We start from the raw sequence: 17549 nt of genomic DNA, 5'->3' as shown, positions 1-17549 counted from the left end.
GGCTGTGAGAGAGCTCATGCACTCCAAAATCTCACAGCCCCGAATGAGCTCAGGGGTAGACTTATAAAGGCATAAAGCACATCCTGTTGCCAGTTTTAAAAATTGCCAAGCATAGTACAGAATCCAAAATGCTGGGTTAAGCAGATATTTAGGGTAAGGGTGCATTTCCTAAAATTGTTATATCTGGAGTATTTTGCAGTTTTTTGTTAAGGTTGCAACAACACGGGTATAGTAACATGACTATGTTATGAAATGCCCACTTTTTATAAAAATGGCGTGATTTATACTAAGTCCATCTCCTAGGTGTCTCAGTACTTCATCCCCAAAAGCCAGGGGCTTCATTGACTGACCCAAATGGCTTCCTAGTTTCTGGTTACTTAGTCTTAGAGCTGGCTTTCTCTAATTGTGGCTACAAGAAACTAATTCAGACATGTCAAAAGAACACCCTTTGGGCCATCCAACACTCAGGTTATTCTTAAATGTTCCCCTTTCATTAAGCACTTGCACGTATTGACTTGTATGTACTATACATATGGACTCCCGGAGGTTCCTGGGGATGGTTGTTGGTTTCCCCTTCTTTTGAAGCACAATTTCCCATTTCTTTTACTTTCACTTTTGTTTTTAGAATAAAAAGTTTGAACAAGATCTAAGGTTATTAAGTGTGGTAGGTCAAGAGAATGCTGCTTGTGATTGTCACTTGTAATCACTAGGTTTGCTCTCTTAAGTGAGGTCTATGACCACTGGGGGCGCTCAGAGCACTGGATGATCAACCCCTATGTGTGTGTTTCCTGAGGAGTCAATCATTAATTACCTTATGAGATGAGAAATTCCTATGGGACCAGTATACATCTTGAGGAATATCCTTTGATACTTCTGCTAGGCTTTCAGTCACCGCAAAGCACCATTTGGACAGAAGGAGCTCCTTCTCTTTGGAGTTGAGTGACTCAGTTGTTCCAGTTTCTAGCCAGAAAATTTATTCAAGCCTTATATCAATAACATCAATTAGAATAATGCCTAATTAAAATAATCAACCCATTCACTCCCCTTCTCTAGGTTATTCCCACCTGGAGAACATTACCAGTAACCTTTAACAGCTCACAAAAACTTATGACCATCAACTCAAATTGAGAAGGTCAAGTTATCGGGAGAACTCACCTGATACATCTGTGAAGTGCTGAGAAATCAGAGGGTCATCAGGGGTCCGTGCTGGTACCAAGTTCCAGGTGAGCTCCGAGCATTTTCAGGCAAGTTGCTCTGATGGCCTGACAACTGTGCCAATAACTATCAATGCAAAATGAGCAAACCTTTTACAATTTCTACCAAAAAAGATGAGATTTTTATTCAAGCCCAAGTGAGGACAGCAGCCCAGGATATACAATATTCATAAAGAAAGGAGTGCTCTGGAGAAGGAATGTTTAATACAGGATCATATATGCTTTTATTACATCAAGAGTTACAAGTCATCACCAGAAAGGACATTTCAGAAAATTACAGACTTTATCTTACATTTTTAGTATGTTTAAGTTTGCAGGTTTGGGAGCATGGGAACAGAACTCCAGGGGATTTTTACTCCTATCTTGAATCTGAAATGTTTCTTTCAGGTTATGTGCTAATGAAACAGATGTACAACGTGTGCTCAGGACAGAAAGGACTTTTGTGCTTTGAAGTGTGGTGACGTCACTGTGACCTTGATAAAAGTGTATCTTCCCTGGGAGCCCAGGAGCAGAGTCCACAAATATTAGAACTTGAAAATGTCCTTTGTCACACTTCAATGAGAAGATCCTATGTGTGTTGCTTGTGCCCTGCTGTCGCTTCTGAGTTACTTTCCTTTCAGAGCAGTCGTCCATGATGTGGGAAATAAAGGCAGAAGAGAAATTATTAAATTCCCTTACTACCTACAGCCCATTGACAGTCCTTGAGACAGGCATAATGACAGTCCTCTAGGGACTCAACTGCCTTGATGTTGACATTTTGCTAAGGGCAAAAGGCAATCTGGAGCCTCCCCACAGCCCCACCACCACCACCAGGATCATGTAAGCCTACTTTAACACATAAAAATTGTTTTGGAAACTTCCTTCATCTCTAAACCCCCCAAGATATGTTTTGGCAATCCCCCAAGCATATGGCCTAACCATTACACATCTTAAGGATCTCATGACTAAGGTTTTATTAGATGGTAATAAACAGCATTTTCCCAACAATAGCTAGCCATCGCAAGGTTCTGGAAACCTTGCTTCCAGAATTCCTTAGAGACTTACACTATCCCTAACCCCCTCCCAAGTTGAAAGTATATAATGGGCCACTCCTTGTGACCCCAGTGCAACTCTTTCTGCCACAGGTCTTTCTGCCCCCGTGCTTTTTAATAAAACCAACTTTTTGCACCAAAGACCTCTCAAGAGTTCTTTCTTGGCGGTCAGCTCTGACCCCTAATGTCTTTCCTACCTCAGTCCACACTGATTCTGCCTGTTGTGGGCTCTGCTTGCTCTCTGTGGGGTTAGTGGGACCCAGGCAGGCCCCGGGGAACTTTGGAGCAAGGCTGCGGTGTAAGCAAAATCTGCGTTGAGCCACTAGTCCTTTGCCAGATCCCCCAAAGTCAGACACAGGTTGGGTGATGCAAGGGGCGGGGGCAGGGGGTTGAGGCTGGGCTTGGCTGTGCACTTGGTGGCCCAGGAGGGTACATGAGTGAAGCTTTAACAAAATTTGCCCTAAGCGCTGGACTGAGGCAAGTGGGCTTGGAGTGGTCCAGTCCTCAGGAGAACCTGCAGGTCTGGTACAGACCTGGCAGGTTAGGTAGCAAATCTCAGTGCAGCCCCACCTCCCGCAGAAGACCTTAGGTTTATGTTGGGGAGAGAGGCAAGCGGGAGATGGGGGGCGGGGGGTGTGAGATCAGGGAGGAGGGTTGAGGGGGGCGGGAATGGTACCTGCCAGTAGCCTCATTTGTGGAGAAGTTCCCAAACATGCTCCGAAGTCAGTATGAACCAATCTGTCTCCTGTTTGCTCCAGCATGTGTAAACTGCTATTTTTTATGTTGTCTCTCCATGCAGGCTCCTGTCTCTTTAAGGGTCCCCCTTCCCCCCAAGCTATCACTGGCTCTCACAGTCAGTTGACTTTTAAAGCTCCAGGCTCCAAGTCCTACTGCTTATACAAACTCAACAGAATTCAGCCTCTCTGGTCTTTAAAAGCCAACATTATGGGGAATAGTCTTCCCGTGTGAACTCCCTGGCACGAGGAACCATTTCTCTGCTCTCTCCATGCACACAGCTCTTTCCCACCCGCCAACAGCTTCCCTCTATCTTTCTGACCTTCCTAGCCTTTCAGATTCAGCTTCTCTGTATTCATTTGTGGAGTCTGTTCTGCCAGTCTTCAGATCACTCTCTGGTTTATGGACTTGGGTGAGGATGATATCTAGTTGTAAACTTGGGACAGTGTGAGCTCAGAGTACTACTCTGCCATCTTCACAGCCTTGACTTTATTAGAGATTTTTTTTTTTGACAAAAATTAAGATCATGTGAAACAGAAAGTTGATTTTCCTTTCCAGGAGGCTGATGGAAGTTAGAGTGATTTAGGATGGCAAGAAGGCAAGTCCCACAGATAAGGAGAGTGAATGTTTCTGCTAGACTGAGAACCACCACTGGCAAGAGATTCTATATGAATATTCTGAGAATTAGGAACATATGAACTTAGAAGAAGTGATGGAAAGGAGTCATCATTCTGTCTTTTAGAGTTCACCAGCTAACAGATCCCTAGCTCTTTCAGACCACAGAAGTGTCATTTACAATATTTAAAAATAAAAATCACCATATGTCCTGTGGTTTCCCATTCTTCTTATAAAATGAAACCTGTCAGCAGTGGGTACACATTCTCATTTGTCAGCACTCATCTAGGGGTCAGTTTCCATGGCCCTCTTTGGAGAAAGCGAGTGAGTAGTTTGTTATCTTTTGCCTGACCTCATCATCTGCCTGGCCCTTGTAGGCATTTGAGTTTGTTATCTCTGATCTAGACATTTGATGGTCTAGTTTGGGGGACACATGGCAATACTGAAGGTTTTATCTGTAATGTATGTTTGTTTCTTAGAATTTCTTGGTTCTATCTGAAACCTTAGAATACAGGTAACTTCTATCAACACTATCAACACATAACATGTTTTTGAGTAATACCAATGGGATGAATCTGTCTTGTTTCAAGGAAGATGGTCACAATAGTTGGAATTATCTAGTGAGAGAAAAAAGGCATAGACCGGTCACCCAATGAGATCTGATACTAAACTGAAGCTCACATATTTTCATTAAAGCCTAATTCTACTAAATGATTGATTCAAAAAGCATTCATTGACACCTAAAATGTAACAGGAGTAATACTAAGTATTGAGATGCAGAGACGAGTAAAACAAAATTCTGGTTTCAAGATGAATCCTTGATAGTAAAGGGACCCAAAAGGCCAAAATTGCAGAAACACAAAGGGCTGTAGTTGCTGTGTTAGATGGCTTCCATGCACAGTGAGGATAAAAAAAAAAAAAAAAAAAAAAAAGTCTTTTGTGACAGCATAGTGAGGGTTTTGAGAAAGAGCATCCTGGAAGAGATGCAGCTTGGATCATGTGTTTAAAGATGATTGAGCATTTGCCAAATTGATTAGGATCTTTCCAGGCAGAGTGTGACATCTACCAGGACCTGTGAGAGGAATCAGGAGTAGGAGGTTGTTGCAGTGGGATTTCAGAGGGAACAGGAAGTTGGGAAATGGGGATCACAGATGAAGCTGGGGATGTTCAGCTATGATTGGAAGGAAGTACTAAGGTGGGCAATGGGAAAACAGAAGACTAGAGGGGCTTTGGGTTTTGTTTTAGTTTTGTTTGAAGATGAGAAGAGTTGCATGTTTTAGATGCTGGTATGCAAACACCAACAAAAAGGAAGAAGGTCAAGGTGTCCACAAAAAGGAGATAGTTGATGGAGTGAGATACAATAGAATGTGAGAAAATGAAAGAGCTATAGCAGAAGTGAGTGATTTTCTATATAACATATTTATTAAAAGAATGTTCTCATTTAATTACTCATTGAAAGAGACAGAATATTATAATTAAGTACTGATAATAATAATTTCTTTTGTTAACAAACTATTTCATTAATAATTGATTAAATTGCTGACATGGTACTGCTTTAACACCTGCCCTCAAGGAACTGAAAATACACAGAAAATTATAATAAAATATATTAATTTATGCACAGCTTATTATGAAACCCAGAGATTTAACAATCATTTACCCATAGACCCTTCAAACATTGAGGACCAGGCCTGATTATCTTGCAATATTTATAAGGTCTAAATTAATAAATGTTTATAAAAGTTTTTTCATCTATTCCTGCATCCAACAAATTTTTACTGAAGTCCTACTAAGCATCCTAGTAAATGTCTATGCTGGACAGTAGGGCACAGAGAGGAAGAAGAACCCAGTCTGTTGTGGCAAAGTGCTGGAATGATGTTAGTTACTAATATGCAATCATTTTTATGCAGTTTGACATTATTGACAATAATGTCTGACATTATTGGCATTAATTTCTCCTTTGATGCTACTAGTATGAGAACTGCAAGAATGCTGGGGGTTAAGCATAAACAAATACCACTAAATATAGTAATAATAATTCATTACATGCAAGTAGTACTTCCCAATTAACAGAACTGAGACATTCCTGTATGGCCTACAGTATAGGCAACATTACTATTCTTCATTATACAGTTGAAAAACCTGAAGTACAATAGTACATCATGGCTCATTCGAGATCACAGCGTTAGAACAAATCCTAGAACTTGAAATCTGGAAGATTTCAGATGAGTAGACTATTTTAAATAATTTTGAATGAAGTTGCATAGAGACATTACAACTGTTTGCAACACATTCTACTAAGATATAATATCATGTTCTTCTTTAATAAAATAAGAAGCATCTATTTCAAACTTAGAACCAAACAATATGCGTAATAGCAAAACTCTAGAAGTATGTCCTCTGAACTCAAGGCCAAAGCTTCTTCTTTATAGTGATGGAAATTTACATAACTAAATTGTGATTTCAGTAGTTTGAAAAATTTCGCTAATTTAATAAGGCACCCCAAATTATCTTATTCATTTGAATTATTTTATCTGCTCTGATGACTCCTTGTTTCCAAGCTTCAGATGCACATATTCATCAGTCTAAGGGACCTTTCCACATGCAATGCAAACCAAACATATAAGTGGTTAAGCTCATCTTCTCGCCAGCCTTGCTATTCTTTTGATATTACCTCACTTGTATACCATCATCTGGTCTCCTAAGACTTAGAACTAGAGATTATAAATTATTTCCTTGACCCTTTCCTTTTAGCATCCTTGACTGTCCCATTCAGCATGCATCTGTGAGCCAGTAAAAATGAGCTGGAACGCATTCACATATAATTGGAGTTCTGACACCCACTCTTTTTCATTCCCTTTCTTCTCTGAGATTACATTTCTACATATCTTTAACTTTTCTCACTCTGAAATTGGCCTTTCTCCTGACTGGCACCTGAAACTGGTGCTTAGCCTGTTGGTGTTAGAACCTCAGTTTTCCTCTGTAACTTTCTATACCCTGATCCCTCTCTGTTCTAGGTCAGGCCTTGAGATCCCCAGCTTTGGTCTCTTGCTTCATCTTGCTGTCCAGGCCTTTGTCCAGGAGGCCCACAGAGAATTTTTCATTGCTCTGTAGGGTACATTTTACAGTCCTTACACTGGGCTGTGAGAACTACATTTTTCCACATGAGTCAGGGATCTCAAGTCACCACAAACTGACCAGAATCACTGAATGCTTCAGAGCCAGTTCTGAAAAGACCCCAGGGAAAAAGAGGTTTGGACCAGGCCTAGATTTAGCATGTACATTTATGAATCTGGCAAAAGACAGTATTGTGTGCATAAGAAATACATCTGGTCACCATCTTCCCCCTGATCATCACATAGGAACCTTCACTAGATGACCCAGTGTACTACCCATAGTCCCTGATATCCTCCAACTGGAAACTTATTAGCATATCATCTCTCAGAGCAGTCAAACACTATTGTCATATATTAGCATAGCCACCATTTCTATTAATTCCATGCAGCTTTCATTTTACCTACCTTCTTGGCATGTGTTCATGCTATTTAAAACTCATATCCAGGTAAATCACCTATAGGAAATGTCTAAATGGGAGGCAGGAGAGTTTCTTACATTGTAAGAGTATCACTTAAAGCCTGTGATCCAGATATGATAACTTTAGTTATCACCCAAATAGGATGAGTGTAAAGAAAAAACATACCTAGACACAACATAATCAGACTTCTGAACACCAAAGATAGTATTGAAAGTAGTCAGAGAAAACAGAAACATCACATATGGAAGACCAAAGGTAGGAATGAGAACAGACCTCTTAGAGGGCATGCAGGCTGGAAGCAAATAGAGCAGGAGCTATAAATTATTGAAAGAAAAAAAAGCTGTCAACTCAGAGATGTTAACCAGCAGAAATATCTTTCAAAAATGAAAGTGAAAAAAGGATTTTCTCAGAGAAAAAATTAAGCAAAAAAGAATTTATCACCAGCAGACTTACACCATAAGGAATGTTAATGTTCTTGAGGCAGGAGTATAATACCAGATTCAGGTATTCAGGAATGTAAATTGGTCTATCACTCTGAAATCAATCAATTTTATTCACCATGTCTGCTGACTAAACATGAAAAACCATATGATCTGTCAGAAAAATCATGTGCCAAACTCAACATTGGTTCGTGGTGGAAACTCATATGAAACTAGGAACAGAAGATAATTATATCAGCTTGATAAATGATATCTGCAAAGGACTTAGAGATAACATCAGATTTAGTGGAATAAGGCTGAATGTGTTCCCCCCTAAGATCAAGGACAAGGGAAGGATGTTGGCACTCACAGCTACTACTTAAGACTATTTTGGAACTTCTAGTTGGTACAACAAGGCAAGACAAAATTAAAAGTCCTACAGATTGGACAGAGGATAAAGATATCCCCTTTGTCAAAAATCCCAATCTACCAAAATCTATTAGAACTAATAAATGAGTTTGGTGAAGTAAAAGTATAAAGGTCAATACAGAATATACAATACAGAGTATGTAAAAATTAGTTATATTTCAAATATATTAGCAAAAAAATTGAAAGTTGATATTAAAACAATACCACTTACAATATCATTAAAAACATGAAATAGGAATAAATCAGCCATTCGAATGTCTTCTTTGGAGAAGTGTCTATTCATGTTCTCTGCCCATTTTTTGACTTACTTGTTTTTTGGGTGCTGAGTTTGAGAAGTTCTTTATAAATCTTGGATACCAGCCCTTTCTCTGCAGTGTCATTTGCAAATATCTTCTTCCATTCCCTGGGTTGCCTCCTTGTTTGTTTTGTTGACTATTTCCTTTGCTTTGCAGAAGCTTTTATTTTGATGAAATCCCAAGAGTTCATTTTTGCTTTTGTTTCCCTTGCCTTTGGAGGTGTGTGTTGAAAGAATTTGCTGTGGCTGATGTTGATGAGGTTATTGCCGATGGTGACCTCTTCTAGAATTTTGATGGATTCTTGTCCCACATCGAGGCCTTTCATTCATATAGAGTTTATCTTTGTGTAGGATGTAAGCAAAAGGCTAAGTTCCATTTTAACAATGTTTATTCTTTCAATCCACGAGCGTGGAATTTTTTTCCCATCTTTTTGTGTCTTCTTCAATTTCTTTTATGTTTTCTGTAGTTTCTAGCATATAGATCCTTTACCTCTTTGGTTATCTTGTGGTCTTTGGTGCTATTGTAAATGGAATCAGTTCCCTAATTTCTCCTTCTACAGTTACATTATTAGTGTATAGGAAAGCAACTGATTTTCGTACATTGATTTTGTATCCTGCCACATTACTGAATTGCTCTATGAGTTCTAATATTTTGGGGTGGAGCCTTTTGGGTTTTCCATGTAAACTGTCATGTCATCTGTGAAGAGAAAGAGTTTGACTTTTTCTATGCCAGTTTGAATACATTTTATTTCTTTCTGTTGTCTGATTGCTGAAGCTATCCAGTACATAGACTTCTAGTACTATGTTGAATAATAGTGGTGAGAGTGGACATCCTTGTTGTTATTCCTGATCTTATGGGAAAACCCACTGAGAATGATAGAATGGCAACAATTAACAAGGCAGGAAACCACAAATGTTGGAGAAGGTGCGAAGAAAGGAGAACTCTCTTACACTGTTGGTGGAAATGCAAGTTTGTATAGCCACTTTGGAAAACAGTATAGATGTTCCTCAAATAGTTAAAAATAGAGCTATCCTATGCCCCCCAGAAATTGCACTACTGGGTATTTAACCAAAAGATACAGATGTGCTGAAAAGAAGGGGTACACACACCCCAAATGTTCATAGCAGCAATGTCCACAATAGCTAAACTATGGAAGGAACAGAGATGGCCTTCAACAGATGAATGGATAAAGAATATGTGGTCCATATATACAATGGAATATTACTCAGCCATCAGAAAGGATGAATACCCATCATTTGCATCAACTTGGATGAAACTTGGGGGGATGATGCTAAGTTTAATAAGTGAAGCAGAGAAAGACAATTATCATATCATATCATATCATATCATATCATATATGTGGAACATAAGGAATAGCATGGAGGACTTTAGGAGAAAGAAGGGAAAAATGGAGGAGGGTAAAATTGGAGGGGGAGATGAACCATGAGAGACTCCAGGAAATAGACTGAGGGTTTCAGAGAGGAGGGGTGGGGAGAGATGGGTTGGCCTGCTGATGGATATTAAGGAGGGCATATATTGCAATGAACACTGGGTGTTATATGCAACAATGAATCATGGAACACTACATCAAATAATAATGAAGTACTGTAGGATGACTAACATAATATAAAAAAATAAATAAAAAAGAATAAATTAAATAAAATACATGCAAGGCTTATACACTGAAAACTAAAAAAACACTGCTGAAAGAAATATAAAAAGACCTAAATGAATGGAGAGATATGGATCAGAAAACTCAATATTGTTAATACCAATTCTTCCCAAATTGATCTATAGATCTTGGCATGTGTTTTATAGAAATTGACAGTCTGATTCTACATTTTATATGAAAAAACAAAACCTGGAGTCATCAAAATAACTTAGAAAAAGAATAACAAATTTGGGGGACACAAGTGACTTGATTTCAGGACTTACTACTAAACTACAGTAATCAAGACCATGCATATTCATGTAAATAAAACACACTGATGAATGGAATAAAATAGAGAGTCTGGAAGTGCACCCACACATATATGGGCAATTGATTTTTGTCAAAGTTGCCAAAAAATAGTCTTTTCAACAGGTGCTGAAACAAAGTACATCCATATGAAAAAAAAAATCGTAAACCCAAATCTTATCTTGAACCATATTAAAAAAAACAAAAACAAAAAACAACCCCCCTCCCAAAAAAAACCCCTCAAAATGGATCCTAAATCTAAGTGTAAGCACTAAAACTATAAAGTTTCTGGGGGTAAAAAAAAAAACGGAGAAACACCTTTGTGACTTTAGATTAGACAAAAATTTCTCAGACAAGACACAGAAAGCATGAATCAAAAAAATGGTAAATTGTACATCATCAAAACTTAAAATGTCATTTATTCAAAAGAAACTGTTAAGAAATGAAAAATACAAGACTGGGAAAGCATTTGCAAAACAGTTATCTGATAAAAGGCTAGTATCCAGAATATATAAAGAATTCTACAATTCAATAAGGAGTAGGAAAGCCATCCAATTTGGATAGGGAAAAATTATTTAAACTAACACTTCATCTAAGACATATGATGGTGAATAAGCACATGAACAGATGTTCAATATCACTGAGGAAATACAAAGTTAAATCACAATGAGATATTACTACATACCTAATAGTTAATGTTAAAAATTCTGATATCAAGTTTTTAAAATACCAATAAATTATTTATTTTTTATTATAAAATATACATATCATAAAAGCATATATATTACATAAATATCTATGAGTTTACATTTCTGTACCTGATAGCCAATCTGAAGAATGAACTAGAGAAAAGCAGAGATAAGGAACTCAATACAGTATTTGAGTCCCCAGATCCATGTTTTCTAGATGCTCAGCTAGCCATCTTGCCCTTGTGTTACCCCATCCTTCTTACAGCAGTTAGAATGGCCAAAATCGGGACGCCTGGGTGGCTCAGTTGGTTGGACGACTGCCTTAGGCTCAGGTCATCATCCTGGAGTCCCGGGATTGAGCCCCGCATCAGGCTCCCAGCTCCATGGGGAGTCTGCTTTTCCCTCTGACCTTCTCCTCGCTCATGCTCTCTCTCACTATCTCTCTCTCAAATAAATAAATAAAAATCTTAAAAAAAAAAAAAAAGAATGGCCAAAATCAGCAAGAGAGGAAAAAACATATGTTGGAAAGGATATGGAGAAAGGGGAACACTCTTACATTGTTGGTGGGAATGCAAATTGATACTAAGTTTTGATGAGAAATGGAATCTCACACTTTGCTGGTAGGATTGCAAATGGTGTAGTTACTTTGGAAGATAGTTTGACTGTTTCTTAGAAGAAATAATGTCCACCCATACGGTGCAGCATTTATACTATTGGTATTTTTCAAGGAGAAATGAAGACATATATCCACCCAAAGAACTGTATGCACATATTTATTGTAGATTTATTTGCAATGGCTAAAATCTGAAAACAACCCAGATGTTCATTAACTAGTGATTAGGTAAACAAATTGCTGTATATCCATACAGTGGCATACTACTTAGTGAAAAAAGGGCTGGACTACAGTAAAGCCAACATGGATAACCTCAGAAGGATTATGTTAGTTGAATGAACCCACTAATAAAAAGTCTACATACTGTATGATTTATGACAATCTGAAAGAAGCAAAAACATAGGGACAGAAACCAGATCAGAGGTTGCCATGGGCTATGGTGCAGAAAGGGGATTGTCTGCAGGGGGCAGAAGGCAATTTCTTGGAGTGGTTGAAATATTTTATATATTGATGATATGGTAGATACATGATTGTATACTTTTATCAAAATGCATCAAAATTCACAACTGAAATTATACATTAGTTAACCCAACTTTTTTAAAGTTTTACCTTAAAAAACCCAATGTGATATATAAATGAGAGAAAATGCATCAGAATCAGCTCAGCTGAGGCCCTGCCTGAGCTTCACCACAGCCCACTCTCTGGCCTTACCAACTCATCTAACTCCTCTGGATCTATTTCCATCTGTAACATGGAGACTAGTAGCTTTCCTCCTTTCTTGGAGACGTTAGTAGCCTGGAATGATGTCATAAATCTAATATTTCTTTAATAGAATCCAAAATACTAGGCAGATGAGAGAAACCCTTAAACTGAGGTTGCTTGTCTGCCTCTGGCTTCTTGTGAAATCCCCGAGAGAGTTAATTTTTAGGGCCCTTAGGAGCTTGTTAGCAGCCAAATAGAGCACCAGGATAGACTCTCTGGGCTCCTGCCTCACACCTTTTATAAGCCTTTGGAGACAGGCCACCTAGGGTCAGCTTAGCACTCACCCCATCTCTACAAGCCCCTAGCCAGGAGTAGCACCCAGAGTACTCACAGAAAGGTAAGCCCCACCATGATACTTGCCACTGCTCCAGAGCTCCCAGTTTCCTTCCATCTTGAGTAAGGGGGGAGGGACATCATTTATGATCTTCATATAGCTTTTTCCTTGTTGATAGAACAAAGAACTGAGGGATGCTTGGATTCAGGAAAGGTAGGGAAATATCATGGTGAGGTTTTCCACTCTGAGTGACTGAAAGATGGAAGGTCAGAGCTTGCAAATAGAGGGACATCAGAGGGAAATGACTGGGGTAAAGAGTAGGGGAAAGAAGATTCTGGAAAAGCTAAGAAGGCTATTTAGGTTGGTCAGGGCAGAGCAACCTGTATTTATAGAATCTCACACCTTTAAGTAAATCTAGAGATAAGGCAGTATCCCCTTATACTACAGAAGGAAAAAGGGATGGATGGATGGATGGATGGATGGATGGATGGACGGACAGACAGATGGCTAATGACAAGGGCCTTGGGAGGCAACAGGGGCTGGCAGAAAAGAACAAGTTCTTCATTCGGAACAAACTCTTGCATATGTGATCTTTGATGAGTTAAATTTTTTGAGCCTCACCTTTCTCATTTGTAAAATGATTACCTTTCTTCAAGACTATCTGTAAAGTTTAAATATAACATATAAGGTACTGACGTATAACAGAGGATACATTTATGGAAACATTAGCTTTTTGTTTTATTTTTCTTTTCATTCCTTCTTTTCTCTCTTCATCCCTCCCTTCTTTTCCCCCCATTTTTCCTTTCTCAAAGCCTCAACGCTAGTAGAAACTTGTTTATAACACAAATAACATAAGCACCTGAACTCCAACTCCACAGCTCTTTCAGCTGTGCTGAGTTGTCATTCTTGTAAACCAGAAGAATTGGGGGGGGGGGAGAAGGAAGAAGAAGGGGAGATGAGGGGAAGAGAGAAAGGGAGAGTGGGAGTTTGTGCATGGCTTCGTGGAGAGAAAGAACTACATATAGCATATTGGAAGAGAGAACTTGAGGGGAACTGACCCTTGTATGAACAGGCAGGGTGGGAGATGATTGAGGAAGTGGGGAGTGGACAAATGCATCCAGGATGAAGAGGTATTGCTGCTGCTGAGAGCAAGAATAACTCTTGCCCCTGTGCTATGTGGTGTCGCTGCTATGATTTCAAACCCACACTGGGCTTAATATTAAGCTAAGAAAATCCATCTGTGAGGACATTTCCTATGGTGACACTAGGGATCCCTGCAAATATCCTCTCTCTTCTCACCAAATAACCTGCATCCACAAATTTTCTCTCCCGGCAGTGGCAGGTGTTGAGATATTCCTTTTTTCCCCCTCTTTGTCTTTTAGTTTCAAAGGTAGAATTTAGTGATTCATCAGTTGCATATAGCACTCAGTGTTCATTACATCAAGTGCTCTCTTTAATGCCCATCACCCAGTCATCCCATCTCCCCACCCATCTCCCCACCAACAATCCTCAGTTTGTTTCCTAGAGTTCAGCATCTCCAGCATTCTGGAAGGGCATAATCAGGAGACATGTATCTCCTGCTTAGGGCAAAGGAGGCATTGTCACTCTGCACTGTGTCTGAGTCTAGCTGTTGGTAGAGTTAGTTAGTTTGCCCAAGACTGAAGTTGTGATAGAAAAGTGTACCCAAGTGTATAGTGTCTGAGACGTTTGTAGCTGACTTCCTACTGTGAGGATCAGTGGTGGTTGCAGGTGGGAGGTAGATTCTGGAAATTAAGACAAAACCTGTGAGAGCCTAGCAGTCTTCTTTCTCCAAAAGAAAGTCAATATCGGCCCAACAGAGTTTGAGCCCAAAAGATTGCCAACAGTTTTCACAGGAAAGGACAGAATTGAGGTGCCAGGGGTAGTGTAGAGTCTCCTGTGGTAGCCTATTAGCATAATCTACATTCTTTTTCTTGTGCTGTTGATTCTAAATAGCCCTCCAGTGTGACTTTGGGCAAGCTATACCTCCTAATGGTTCAGCTCCCCACCCCTTTCTCCATTTGCAAGTGCCAGAATGATCCAGGTTATTAATTGTCTCATCAGAGGAGGTGAAGATCAATTAAAAACTAGGATGGATAAGGAGGACTTCCTTGAGATGACCGGGCAATGCCCCAGGACTGAGCCTCGAAGGATGAAGTTTTGACGTGTGGAATGGAAGAGTGTTCTAATTAGAAAGGAGCACTAGCACAGTCATGGACAAAGGGTGGCCCAGCAGAGCAAGAGTCCAGCAGAAGGGGCCCCAAAGTTACCTTTCCACAGCTATGATGCAGTCACATTGACGAACTTTTGACATCATGGGTTCATTTCTCAGTTGTCTGGGCACTTGTTGGGAAAACCAACCTGCTACCATGTGCAATTGAGTGGAAACTAGCTATATGTTCCCTGGGATTTCAACTCCCCTCTTTTCCCTTGGAAAAGCTCCTCAACACTGCTGACCCCACCCCCTAAAAAATCATCAGTGTTCTCCATATCACTTAATAGCAACTTCAGTTGCTCAGGCAAAGAATCTTGGATCATCCCTGTACCTTCTCTTTCTCTCATACTTCATGCCCAATCTATTAGTTCCACCACCAAAACATATGCAGAATCTTACTTCATTTAACAAGTACACAATTATTGAATAGAAGAGTGGATGGATGGATGGATGGATGGATGGATGGATGGATGGAATCCTGACCTCTTTGAATAGCTGTGGTGATTACAAGACCTGAAGACTTAGAAATATCTTTCTTTCCTTTCTTTGTCACACAAAATGTCATTTATAAGACATCAGTAACCACATGTCCAAGTTCTGTAAGAGAAAGTTAAATTGTGGATTTGGGGAGTCAGACAGTCTTGGGTTTGAAGACTGGGCTACTTATTTAACCTTTTAAAAACCTCAGTGTCCTGATAATATAGATATAATAGCAGCTACCCATAGAGCCCTGTGAAAATGAAATAAAATAATGTTATTTAATTTATTTATTTATAATATTAAATAAAATTAAATATGAAGTTCTTAGCACAACACTCATAGTTTACACTTTAAAAACGCTATCCATGCTCTCTTAAATTGCTTTCATGACTTCCATATTTAGCCTCTGAGTATTTCTGTACTTTGGTCTGCTCCTTGATCCTTTCCTTCTCACTCTCTCTTGCATCTCTTTTTTTATTTCATCCTCCTACTGTTCTTTATGCTGTTGCTACTCTTCTATAATGTCCTTTCTAGAACATCATACATTCATCTATTCATTGAGCTAGTCAAAACTACTGTTCAGTCACTCTATACCAACACAACCTCAATAGCTATTAAAAATGTTGTGAGGTAGCCAGTGCCCTATACCACAGAGTAGTTTCTTCTGCCCCAGTCCCTTCCCTAGCATCCTCTGGACTTGAGCCTGAAAAAGCAATTAAAGGGTTCATGTCTGGCATCATGGTGCTTCCAGGAGACCACTCAAGCTCTAGGCTGGTAGGTGCTCACGCCACAATCCCCAACATCCAGTAGTCTCAGATTAGGTGCCTACTATGTGTCTCTCTCCTCCTGTGGCAGGTTCAGGTCTTTTCCCACTGCGGAGCTCAGAAGCAGTCTATGGAGCCAGGTGCCTGGAGGAATAGGACAACTGTCACTGAGTTCATCCTTCTTGGCCTGACAGAAAACATAAGACTGCAACCCATCCTTTTTGTCATCTTCCTCTTTGCCTATGTAATCACTGTTGGAGGCAACCTCAGTATCCTGGCTGCCATCTTTGTGGAGCCCAAACTCCACACGCCCATGTACTACTTCCTGGGGAATCTGTCTCTGCTAGACATCGGATGCATCACTGTCACTGTCCCTCCAATGCTGGCATGTCTCCTGGACCACCAGTGCAGAGTTCCCTATGCTGCCTGCATTTCACAGCTCTTCTTTTTCCATCTCCTGGCTGGTGTGGACTGTCACCTCCTGACAGCCATGGCCTATGACCGCTACCTGGCCATCTGTCAACCCCTCACCTACAGCACCCGCATGAGCCGTGAAGTCCAAGGAGCCCTGGTGGGCATTTGCAGCACCATTTCCTTTATCAACGCTCTGACTCACACAGTGGCTATATCTGTGCTTGACTTCTGTGGCCCTAATGTGGTCAATCACTTCTACTGCGACCTCCCACCCCTTTTCCAGCTCTCCTGCTCCAGCACCCACGTCAATGGGCAGCTACTTTTCGTGGGGGCCACTTTCATGGGGGTGTTCCCCATGATCCTCATTTCAGTGTCCTACGCCCATGTCACCGCTGCAGTGCTACGAATCCGTTCAGTGGAGGGGAGGAAGAAAGCCTTCTCCACATGTGGTTCCCACCTCACTGTAGTCTGTATCTTCTATGGAACTGGCTTCTTCAGTTACATGCGTCTGGGTTCGGTGTCAGCCTCAGATAAGGACAAGGGGATTGGGATCCTCAACACTATCCTTAGCCCCATGCTGAACCCGGTCATCTATAGCCTCCGCAACCCGGATGTTCAGGGTGCCCTGAAAAGGGTGTTGACGGGGAAGCGACCACCTGAATGAGAAAGCGGGACACCAGCATGCCCCTAAGCACCCACTGACTTTCTCATGCTGAAGGTGTGGATGTGGGCAGTGGGGATCTTCAGGGGTGGCTGGAAGGATAGGAAGAAAGTAGATAGTATGGACCAGAGTAGAATATGGTTTACCTTGGACTGGGGAGAAAAGCTAAAGCTGGTGGAAGATGGATCAAAGGGAGGGGGGAGAAAAGCATAATGCCTGTCAGGAAATGGGACGGAAATTGGCTATTTTTAAAAATTTAATGAGTATTTAATTGAAACATGTTTAAAATGCTAATAAAAGCAAAATGTTTGCATCCTCCGCCCGCCTTTTAAGATAAAATATATCTGTACTGGAGAATGGGGTATGGTTTTTAAAAGATTCTTCTTCAGGAAATAAACCCAGGACTGTGAAACTAAATTGAGGTTTGA

General features: G+C 40.2%; 1 protein-coding gene across 1 annotated transcript; it reads left to right on the top strand.

Annotated features, from left to right (window-relative positions):
* The first annotated feature begins 16173 nt into the window (after nt 1-16173).
* Nucleotides 16174-17124, top strand: LOC101675235 (olfactory receptor 139). Its single transcript, XM_004782336.2, has one exon. The coding sequence runs from the start codon at nt 16177-16179 to the stop codon at nt 17122-17124; it is 948 nt and encodes a 315-aa protein (XP_004782393.1). The 5' UTR covers nt 16174-16176.
* Nucleotides 17125-17549: the final 425 nt, after the last annotated feature.

The sequence above is a fragment of the Mustela putorius genome, unplaced genomic scaffold (assembly GCF_011764305.1).
Source record: "Mustela putorius furo isolate JIRA1106 unplaced genomic scaffold, ASM1176430v1.1 tig00000867_pilon_pilon_pilon, whole genome shotgun sequence".
Taxonomy (NCBI): domain Eukaryota; kingdom Metazoa; phylum Chordata; class Mammalia; order Carnivora; family Mustelidae; genus Mustela; species Mustela putorius.
This window is presented reverse-complemented; position numbering and strand designations above follow the sequence as displayed.